The sequence below is a fragment of the Pyrgilauda ruficollis genome, unplaced genomic scaffold, assembly GCF_017590135.1.
Source record: "Pyrgilauda ruficollis isolate IOZ18807 unplaced genomic scaffold, ASM1759013v1 scaffold7, whole genome shotgun sequence".
Taxonomy (NCBI): Eukaryota; Metazoa; Chordata; class Aves; order Passeriformes; family Passeridae; genus Pyrgilauda; species Pyrgilauda ruficollis.
In genome coordinates, this window is record NW_024528821.1 from 13,407,623 (window position 1) to 13,418,912 (window position 11,290).

Below are 11,290 nucleotides of genomic sequence, written 5' to 3' on the forward strand. Positions count from 1 at the left end.
GACTGGAGAACCACGCCAGGAGCTGGGAGCTCCTGCAGTGCCTCCTCCTTTGCAGGCCACCAGGCTCCCCCACTTTGCTGGGACAGTGGTCCAGGTTTTACACTGCTAAACAAACCAGCTGACATCATTTCTGATTTCATTTTCCTGTCAGCTTCCTCCCAGAGCCTGGCCAGGGCTCAAGGAGGATCCAAGGGGAGTTGTCTTTGATCCTATACCACCTAATAAGGCCAGATGTGGCCCTGTCCTGTTTCTAGATACAGAAAGGTGAACATGTTTTGCTAATAAATGAACGCATATAACAATACTTTGTTAATGAGCAGCTATATTTAACATTTAGTTGGAAAGTTCGTCTAGAGGTCAGCTTTGGTTTGGGCCTGTTGTTCAGGCCTTGGTACTTCACTGACCCAGAGCGCAGGGATCTAAATTCATTTGCACAAAGGGCAGTGGAACTAATGCATAGACAAGATGATCCTTCTGAGATGAGAGTTGCTAATGAAACATATTCCTGGTGTTTCAAACTCATTTGTGTGTAATATTTTATACAGCATAACATGTCTTTAAAATAGATTTTTTGAGTTATAAGTTGTGAATGAGCTAGCACAGATACCCACTTTAGTGATAACTTCCAATGTTTCTGAAGTACTGCTAAGGTAAATTAGATATTGATTTCTGACAAAATGGAAGATTTGTCTCATTGCTGAATTCTGAACCCTACATATTATTAAATAAGAATTTGATAGCTGATGCTAAAACTTATTGTTCTGTTTGACATATCCGGAGTCCTAAACTGAAAGATGCCACTGCACAAATGCTCAGTTTAAAAACAAACAAAAACAACAACAAACTGTTTTCCCAGTCAGCTCTGCTCTGCTGGAGCCATGAGTGATGACTCTGAAGTGTTTCCTTTTTGCCAAATCATTTTCTTGGGGTGTCAGGTTATTTCTGCCACAAGCAGCAAATTGATGACAGCCGTGAGTGGCACTGTCTGTGTTCACACACACACAGGTGACTCCTCACTGGCTGACATTGTTCCCTTGCTGCATGGCTGGGACTGAGAGCAGCACATTGAACTCATTCTGACTGGCTATCTGTTATCTGCAAATCTCATGTGTTAAACCAGGCTTGCTGATTAAGCAAGAGCTATTTCCAAACAAAGAACTTCAAAAAAACAATTACTGGCAGTTTAGCACAAACAATTTAAAGATTCAATATGTAGCAAAAATAGATATTTTTCTTCATCCTTTAGTATTTAACTTCTCTTTTAACATCAAAGTTATAAACCCTGTGTCAGAATATGTGATGAGATTCTGCTGAAAGTCATTAGCAATGGTATAACAATACTAAAATTATTTATGTTGAGCAACATAAAGTTAAATGAGCTAGACCTTGGGTTCAAAGAGAAGATGAGTTTTTATGTAAATTAAGACAGATTTTTACTGGCCACTAATCAAGTGTTTACCTGTTTCCATTAAAACTACATTCAGTTTAATCAGCATGCCTTTTAATGCATGCATTTCTCCCCAAACAAGGAGCATATTTGTCATGAATATTTAAATTGGATTTTAAGTCCATGAAAGCTTAATTTAAATAAAAAGTGAGGTGGTTTTCTCAGGGTTGAAAGTTAGCATCCTCAGATCCTATTCAAAAATTGTAAACAAATTTTCAAATTAGTGGTCTCCAAAGACATCTTCTTAGCATTCGGGATTAAATGTCTTTAATTGCAAAAAGATTAAATGTAACTACAGTTAATGGAATGCTATCTGTACATAAATATAAAGGTTTTGTTTCTTGTTACTAAAGAGAACTATTACTGAATAATTCAGAAATGGGCAGAATAGAGTATTTTAAATATAAAACATGCAGATATAACTGCACCTTATTCAAATCTCTGTGGAAAAAAGGCCTGTGGATGTTGATTTCTATGAATATATATTGTATGTACTCAAACAGAAGTGAAGCATTTCATGCTGTAAAGATAAAGCAGAATACAAGGAAGCAGGGAGTTGACAAATGATGAACAAGTAAATAATTTTATGTTCTCTAGCAATTTACAGCACAACCTCTCCTAATTTGTCCTGTCTTTTCACAGGAAGTGAGACAGACCACCAGCAGCTCAGCTTCCTGTGAGTAGCTGATGTTTTATGACGTTTGAAGTCCAGCCCTAATAAAACCCTGGTTGCGTTGAAGTTGATTTGACACTCATCACGGACTGGAATAAAGGCAGCCAGACACCCCTATTACTCCAAAAACAGAGCTATGTTTTCTTTGACCTTCAAGGTCTACCTCAGATAAGCCAGCAGCAGTGGAGCTGTACCGGAGGTGTAGTACTGCTCATGATCCCCTTACACAAGCCCACGTGAGGCAGGCTGGCAGCAGGCTGGTTATCACTGCCCGTCACTGTCACCGGGGCTTGGCAGGGCTCTTTAGTCACTGAGCCACTTAAGTGTTGCTGAAAGATGAAGGGCTGGATATAAATGATGTAAATGTTCGTGAATGGATGCACTGTACTGTGATACTGGCTGTCACTCAGACTCACAGAGCGTAGAGAATGTTATTCCTTGCTGGAGGAGCTCGGTCTCAGCAGTTTGAGGGGATCTCTGTTGTACAGAATGAATCCTAACAGACAAGATGAACTGCAAAGACGTTTCCTGAGGAGAAAGTAGCAAACATGGGCAGGGATAAATGTTGACAGAGGTCGTTCACACTACATGCAAGTGAAAGCCATGGGAATTGAAGGCAGAATTCCCTAAGGCTTTATTGTAACCAGGGTTTCTCTCTTGATTCCTAACCAGGACCCTTGCTACTTCCAAGTTCTTATGGTTGCTCTCCCCTGCCTTGCCTTTCAGCAGTTTTGGTTTGATAAACAGCCTCGACATTGTTTGTTATACTGACTTCAAGTGTTTTGATCAAGACTTGGCTTAACAAAGGGTAGAATGTAGTCCCCTTTCTGTTGAAACGTTAGCTCTATGTGTAATAATTGCCTTTATTCAATAATTATATTACCTCACATTTTGATAGGTAATTTCTCTTGAAAATAATTTTACCTGTGAGTCATCATTGGCCAAAACTGAACTTATTTCCTCCAGTGGCAAGAATGATGGTGTAAGAATCAGACAGGAATGGCAATGGAGAGGTAGGAATGTTCTTGTATTCCTACTCCTGAATACAAACACTGGTCTCCAGCTTTTAACTCATGTGTCTCCCACAAAAAGAAACAATAAACTTAGGTTCATTACTTTTTACTTTAACAAGTAGTTCCCAAAATACTTAGCATATATTTAAGAAACAGAATATCAGGTTTTGCCTCAATTTTTATTTTTACTTTTTAAAACAAACCAGAAACTACTGTGGAAAATAGCTCTCGTGTGTCAGAGAACCCCAGCAAGTTAAAATGCAGAGAAAAGGAATAGATTCAAAACTATTTTTAATCTTGAGGAAATTAACATTAGATTAGTTTTGTGAACCCGGTGACTGCCTCGCTGGAGTTGTGAGGCGAGTACGAGGAGCCTAATGCAGTCACAACTCGCCATCTCGCGGCATGTTTGTGCATTACCGCGGTTACAATTCCGACAATCAATGAAGGATCTTTACTTTCAAGAAAGTGTAGAACAGCGAGTGTAGGCCCCCATAAAGGCATCTAGCCTTCCATTAGATAGTTAAAAACCTAAGGGGGGCAGGTATCCATCGTCGATTTGTCAATCACGGCGTCTTTAATTAGCCTCGAATGATGCACGGACGAGCCTGGCGGGTCCTCCCCAACTCAGCGGTACCGCGTGGCCCGTGCTGCCCCCGGGGCTCGGCCGGTGGGGAACGGACACACGGACTAACGGACATGGACTAACGGACACACGGACTAACGGACACACGGACTAATGGACACACGGACTAACGGACACACGGACTAACGGACATGAACTAACGGACACACGGACTAATGGACACACGGACTAACGGACACACGGACTAACGGACATGGACTAACGGACACACAGACTAATGGACACACGGACTAACGGACACGGACTAACGGACATGAACTAACGGACACACGGACTAACGGACATGGACTAAAGGACACACGGACCAACGGACACACGGACCAACGGGCACTCGGACCGACGGACGCACGGTCTCGGCGCTCCGGCAGCACCGCGGACTCTAGTGCCGCGCTGCCGCTGTTACTCTCCCCTTCCCTCCCGTCCCTCTGCCAGAGTCCCTGTCCCTCTCGCGGTCTCCCGCTCCACCCGCCGCTCCCTCCCCGCCGCGGTGCCGCCTCCGCCCGGCTCTGGCGGCGCTGCTGGGTGGGCACCGGTGGAGCTGATGCCATCTGGAGCTGTCCCACGCCTGTCTCCGCCTGGCTCGCCGTGGCTCCAGGGAGCACACACGTGAGCTGCGGACACTGCCGTGCCTCCCGGGGGCCCCGGCCCGAGCTCCGCCGCTCGGCAGCCCGGCCGCCGGCACCCGGTGGAGAAGGCGGGCCCTGGGGCTGGGCCGAACGCTGACAGACGCGTCTGGCCCGCAGGGAAGGCGAAGGAGGCCCTGCAGGAGCAGTACGGGGTGGGCTCCCTACTGGGAAGCGACGGCTTCGGGAGCACCTGCTCGGGGACCCCCGGTGAGCGGCGGGGCCGGAGGGAGGAGAAGGGCACAGGACAGGGCGGGCGGCGAGCTCACACCGATGCCTCTCTTGGCTCGCAGGTGGCCACCAAAACACCCGTGGGGCCAGGAAAGCCCGGGGGGCTCAGAACCGCGCAAAGGACGCTTGGGTTGGCAGGGACGGAGCGGCCTCAGCTCCTCCCCTGCCCTTTTTTGACTCGGCTTATGATTCAAGGTTTTGGCCGAAGTGGGAGGGGATAAAGGCACAGGTTTTCTCGAGCTTTTCCCTTGCATGGAACAGTTGGGCCTGCCCCAGGCCCCTTCTGCCTTCTTCCAGCACCAGGTGCATTTTTCACCATCCCGAATTTGTAAACAAGAATCAGATGCACTTGAGAAGGCTACAAGGGCCTCCCTCCATCCCGGAGGCTCTGGGCTCTGCCAGGGCTCTGCTGGGGCTCAGCTCTGAGCATGGCTGGGCCCACTCTCCCCTCACATTGCTCCGGTCAGCTGAATCACAGGGTGATAAAGAAGGGATACTTCAAGGGAGTTAAGGTTTAACAGAGTTTTTATTCAAAAAACACAAGGATAAAAATTAACAACCTGAATATACAACAGAAGAAAGGACAGTTTACAATTATGCCACCAGCAACTTTACTTTGACCAGCAAGGAGTGCAGTGCAGACAAACTCCAGACAAAGGGTCCAAGGCAAAGTTGAGAACAGCAAACAGAATCAAAAGAGAAAGTGACAGCACAATAGTATGAAAGAGTACTAGAAAAAAAAGAGCAGAAGTGCAGAGATACTGACAGGCAGTTCATTTAAGAGGCTCTCTCTTCTCCAGGGCATAAAAACAACAGAGAAACAAAGCTCTGAGCATGAAGCCATTCCTGTTCTCACCATCTCTTTGAAAAACCATCACGTCCAAGCCATGGGCAGCACAAGCTGGAGCCCTCACCTCACAGCTGCCATCCCTCCTTCAGCCAGACATGTCTGTCTAACAACATCCTGTGAAGTTCCTCCACCCATGTACTCCATCACCAACCAGAGATCTTCATCAACAAGGCAGCTGAAAGAAGAAGACAATGGCATGGAAATGAATTACCTTACAGCTAAATTACCTTATGGAAAAGACTGCACAGGAGTTTTGCTTCCAGGTCACTTGTAAATGAACACAGAGTAAAATGGAGAGACATTCCTGTAGCTACACTGTCCTTGGAATCTGCACAGTCTAAAGGAGGAGACATCTGTGAAAAAGGAGATGCCTTTCATGGCAAGCATGTGAAAAATGTGGTTTAGGAACACTCAAGATCAGTCTGGAACTACAACATTTGCCACCAGCTGGTTCACCACCTTAACTCAGCAATTCCACCAGTAACTCCCCAACTCTCAGCGTTATCCACGGGAGGAGGCCGTGTGCCACTTAACACAGAAGTGGTCAACTGCCAGGAAAACATTGCTTAAAGAACCTTCAGAAACAGACAAGACAATTGAAAAATGGGCAAAATAAGTGTTTCTGGAAACAAGAATCTGGTCTTCCTGGCATCCACAGCAAGGGAAAATAGTAGGGGAGAAGGCAGGCTGGGGCCAGGGCTGAGGAGGGAGCAAGGGAGGGCAGGCCCCAGCAGCAGCAGCCCAGCCGTGATGCAGTTAGTTTTATACACCCCAACTCCTCCCAAAGTCTGCCCAGGGACAGGAGACCATTGCTCCAGTTCAAACTTTCTGGGCTGCCCATTGTGGAGACATTTTCACAATTTGGCTGGAGAAGCCCCTCCACAGCATCTCCTACTGACTGCCCCATGTGAGGGGTTGGCAGGCTAAGTTCCCCCAGAAACCAGGCTTTCCTCCATCTTCTCCTGGCTACCTCCTGGACACAGCACACATGCAAGCCCTCCCCCACGTGCCTCTGACAACCACTGTTGTCAGGCATAGCAAAACTGAATTGGCTCCTCACAGCTGTTCATTATTTATTTTTCATGGCCACCTAAAAGGACATTGAAGACCATTAACTGGAGAAGGCTGTGGCATGAGACCACAACAAACATGCAACAAGTCTTTCTGGAGCAATGGAGCCAGGTTGTGCCAAAATGCCTTGGGATGGGACACCAGAGCTCAGTCAGGGGCTCTGACTCCCCCCTTTAGGGGCCACTTACAGGACACATGGCCAGAGACATTTGGCCTTGGAAGCTCTGGAGAAATGGTCTCTCATCCATTACCCACAAAGCTCTAATGACATTTTCTGCACCTACATTCTCAAAGGGCCTTAGTTTATCACCACTATTATTAATATTCACACACATTTTGCAAGCAGGAAGCAATTCTGGTCCTGTGAAACTAGAGCAAAACAGCTGGGAAGAGCTTTGGTCATTATTTCAAGTGCCACTGCCGTTGTTTGGAATTGCATAAGAGAGCAAACATGCAGCATACATTTCTAATATGATCACTGTCATGTGCTGTCACTGACACCAGACCTTAACACAACTGTTTGTTGGTTAAGGACAGAGCTTTGCTCTTGATATATGTCTTCTCATTTATCTCTCCCTCTGTGAATTTGCTGCAGGAGGACCAAAACCCAAAACTGAACCCAAGCAAGGTCTCTCCTTAATTAGTTCTTGCAGTATCTTTGAGGATGAAATGCAGGATGGAAAAAATGCTTAACAGTGTTACTGTTCTAACCTGGGACTGAGATAAATTGGGCCTCAAAAATGGCAGCCTCCACCAGCTGATGCATTAACATTTTTAGAGATCAAGACCATGCCAGCATGTCCTGCTCTGAAAGGTATCACTGCCAAGAAGTCACTGACTTGAACTTACCCTTGGCCAACTGGCTCAACTTCAGTGTGTTTCTTGGCAGGCTCCCCCATGCTCACAGTGTTCCCTGAAAAAACAACAGGAAAGGCAGTCACTCCAAGATGGAGATCCCGCCTTGCAGCAGAGCCAAAATGCAGCTGCACTCTCTGGGACTCTGAGCCCCTTGTACTCAAGTGGGCAAGAGCAATAAAGGACTCTGTGACATTCAGCTGCAGAGGAGCACTGAGCACAGCTGATGCTCAGACACACACCCCACACCCTGCTCTGGCAGACAAGATGTGCTCAGCTGCATCAGGCACCTCTCTCCTCTCCCCTCTGGCTGCGAGGCTGTGCTGCTGTCAGAATGCTCAGCCCATGATGCCTCAACAGAGGGAGGTTCAATGTCCTCTTCCCAAAAAGGTAGTGCTTCACCATCCTCTTCTCAAACAGCGGGATGTTCATGGTGCTCTTCCCACGCAGAGAGATGTTGTTCCTCCCCTTCCCCCATGGTATGATGTTTGCTGTCCTCTTCCCACTCCACTGGATGTTCCCCATCCTGGTCCCAAGCTGCTGGCTGTCTGCCCTCCTCTTCCCACACTGTGAGATCTTTGCTCTCCTTCTTCCTGTGCTACAGGATGTTCCCACTCCTCATCCCACACTGCAAGACATTCCCTGTCCTCAATCCACACTGCTGGAGCTCAGCTGTCATCTTCCAGAACAGTGGGAAATTCACCACCATCTTCAAGTTCACCGTCGTCTCCAAGAACAGAGGGAAGTTCACTTTGTTCCTCCTCCCCAGCCTTCTTGTCTTTCTGCTCTTTAGCCTCCTCTTTGGAGACAGACAGAGCTAGAGGAGCCCCTGATGCAGCTTCTGTGCTTTGTGGACAGACAGTAGCGTGAGGGACAGGCAGTTGTATCACATTTATGGACTTATTTATCCTCAGCTACACATCCAGCTGCACTAAGGAGAAATAGCATTCTGGGGTGTTCAAACTAACAGTAGGCTAAAGTAGACATTGCCACTTATGCTTGTGAATTAGATACTCCACTGTGGCTAAAACCATCATGCAATCTTCAGTCTGCAAAAGCATTCTGGCAGCTGTTCAAAAGCTCTTCAACAGAAGAGGGGAAAACAGTCAGGGATCCTTCAGCTTCTGCTGCTGCAAAGACACTGACAGGGACTTTGGGTCAGCCCACCAGGCTGGCACTCGGTTGCAACACACCAAAGGTTCCTTTCCACTCACGAAAGGAGGAGCTTCTCGTTAGCCACGCCTGAGGTGCCCTGCAACAAGAGACGTAAAATTAACCAGATGCTATCAGGAAAACAAACTGTTTGTGCTGGAAAACAAGGCAGTCGCGAGAGAGCGTTCTGCTTTCACAATATTCCATTAGGAGTCCTTTCATTGAAAGCCCGGTGCCTGCACGAAGAGCCCCCCAAAAGCGGAGCCTCCCCGCTGTCCCCCACAGCCCGAACCCAGCGGGATCCCCGCTCACCACCCACAGCGGCCGCTCCCGTGTCACCCCCTCGGCTGCGCCCACAGCCCTGCCCTGCCACCGCGGGGATCCCCCCGCTGCATCCCCGCACCCGGGCCCCGCACCCGCCACCGCCCGGCCCCAGCGGCCACCACAGCGGCTCCGCGCCCTCCGCCCTCAGCGCCGGGCCCGCAGCGGCCCCGCCGGACGCCCGCAGCCCCGGCCCGGCGATGCCAGGGCCCCCTCACCTGCTTGCGTGGTGTCGCTCAGGTCGCAGCCGCTGCCGGGGAAGTCGCGCAGCTTCCTCCCGCTCAGGCACAGGATGCCCGAGCTGCCCGCCTCCTCCAGGGCCCGCTCCAGGCTGCGCACCGTGTGCGACTGCGGCAGAGCTGCCGCGCCCCAGTGCGGCCCGGACGAGAAGGAGAGAGTCAGGTGCGCGGGGATGCCGAGCCCCGCCGCTCCGCTCCCGGCCGCCGTCCCGCTGCCGGTGCCGTTGTTGCCGCCGCCGCCCCCCTGCCCGGCCGCCATCTTGACCGGCCCCTCCACAACAACGACCGGGGCCGCTGCGCAGGCGCCGCGGGGCCCGCAGGGGGCGCCGCGGGACGGGGCGGGGCCTCGCAGCGCCCCTCGGCAGCGCCAACCAATCCGCGGCCGCGGCAGCGCTGAGGGGCGGGGCTTCCTGAGGGGGCGGGCGGCTGAGTGCCGAGGGCTCGTGTGCCGCTAGGGAGCGCTGCCGGGGCTGAGGGCTCGGGGCTCGGGATTCTCTTGGCAACGGAGGCATCCCGGGAGTGGGGGGAGCCCGGCAGGAGGGTCCCGTGGGGAAAGGGGTCCCACTGTCACCTGCAAACAGTGTGGCTGCCTGCCTCCTCTGGCCTTAGCTGGGGGTACTCCGGGGGGCTGTGGCATTCAAGCTTTCAGATGAATATCTCCAATCAGTCTGGCTGGGCCAGAGCTTCTGCTCTTGCCCTGAAAAAACGATCATTCCCTGGATTCCCAACAAGAAAATCAGGCCAACCTGTATAAACACTGCTGACTGCTGCCCTTGGTTGAGGTTCCAGCCACAGAGGGTGGAGGGTGAATAAACTCAGACTGCTGTTGGGCCAAGTGTGTAGGATGATTTTGTCTGCAGACATGGAGCAGGAGGCACAGTGGCTCTGCAGCTGGCAAGAGTGAAGCAGTGTAGGGGACCTTTGGAATTACAGATAAATAGAAAGCAAAAAACAATACTGGAAGAATTCTCCACCAAGTGCTGTGAAATGCAATGATACAAGTGGCTAAAGACATAGGTCAGTGGTACTGTGGGTTCAGTACAGTGACCAAGCAGGGCCACACAGCTATGCTGGTGTCCTCCCTGCCCTGGGATGCACTGTGGAGACTTTCATCTAGCCCTGTGCAGTTGCTCCTTCATTTTTAAACTTCTCAGACACCATTGGAGATGTTACTCTGGAGGTGGTGTTGCCTGGCCTGAAGGAGAGCAGAAGTTTTCCAGGTCACAGAGCTGCCCCTTCACTGTGGCCCCAGCCTGTGTGCAGCCATCCCGGCTGGGAGCTGGGCCAAAGGCAGCTGCTGTCACTCCCCAGGTGGGGAACTGCCAGGCCACCTGTCCTCACAGGACAGTGCACAGGAACTGTCAGACGCTGGATGAGCAGAGGCCACATGTGCCCCAGGGATGGCTCAGGAAGCAGCTGAACTGTGTCACATGAATACCCTCCCCAAAGGACAGGCAAGCCCTGTGCAGCAGTTCACCCTGTGCACAACAGCGGGGATAATTCTGTTAGAGACAATTATTCTGTGGGTTTAGTACTGTGGCATAATGGGGTATTTTATATCTGTTGGGCTGAGCTCACACTGTGCCCTCTCCCAGTACGTTTTTTTGTGATGCTTATGCATTCTGGCTGCTTGTGAATTCAGTGCAAAGCCTGTTATATCTCCTGCTACATAAAAAGTCACCCAGCACTGCAAGGGAATCAAAATAGGAAAAAAAAGCAGTTTTTATCACCTAAGCCCTCAATATAAAGAGTGGCTAAAAGATTATAAGGTACAGATTGCTAAAAAATGTTTCTTTGGAGAATAGAATCAAGGTGCAATCTGAACAGCAAAAGGATGTTTCCCACTCAGCTGTTCTTTCAGGACTGAATGGCTCCATCCCTTTGCAACCTGACTGAAGAAGTGCTCGGGCTTTCCTAGTGAGTGTGCTGTCTTCTGTCCATATTTACAGTCAGGAGGTAACTGAAATCAGGGATACTGCCATTTGTGTTTCTTGTTCAACTTTTTAACTTCTGTGACGTACAGATTATTTGCAGGAAGGGGTGATGTCTCCTACAGAGTTCATTAACTGGGGTGTTGGGGTGCATTTGTTTAATTTTGAACATACCCAGAGCCAGGACTGCTCTGATAATTTTGCCAGTAACATTCAAGGCATAAGAGACCACAGCAAA

At 49.7% G+C, this 11,290-nt stretch overlaps 1 protein-coding gene across 3 annotated transcripts; it reads right to left on the bottom strand.

Annotated features, from left to right (window-relative positions):
* Positions 1-5,140: 5,140 nt before the first annotated feature.
* LOC121363173 (leucine-rich repeat and calponin homology domain-containing protein 2-like) lies at positions 5,141-9,423 on the bottom strand. 3 transcript variants are annotated; one of them, XM_041485302.1, is made up of 4 exons: positions 9,101-9,423; positions 7,700-8,661; positions 7,404-7,467; positions 5,141-5,658 (listed from the first exon to the last, which is right to left on the bottom strand). In XM_041485302.1, the coding sequence occupies exons 2-4, from the start codon at positions 7,932-7,934 to the stop codon at positions 5,544-5,546; spliced, it is 414 nt and encodes a 137-aa protein (XP_041341236.1). In that variant the 5' UTR covers positions 7,935-8,661; positions 9,101-9,423; the 3' UTR covers positions 5,141-5,543. The 3 variants fall into 3 exon arrangements, with proteins under 3 accessions (XP_041341236.1, XP_041341238.1, XP_041341237.1); XM_041485304.1 differs by having other exon boundaries at positions 7,652-8,661; positions 9,101-9,420; XM_041485303.1 differs by having other exon boundaries at positions 7,404-8,661; positions 9,101-9,420.
* Positions 9,424-11,290: the final 1,867 nt, after the last annotated feature.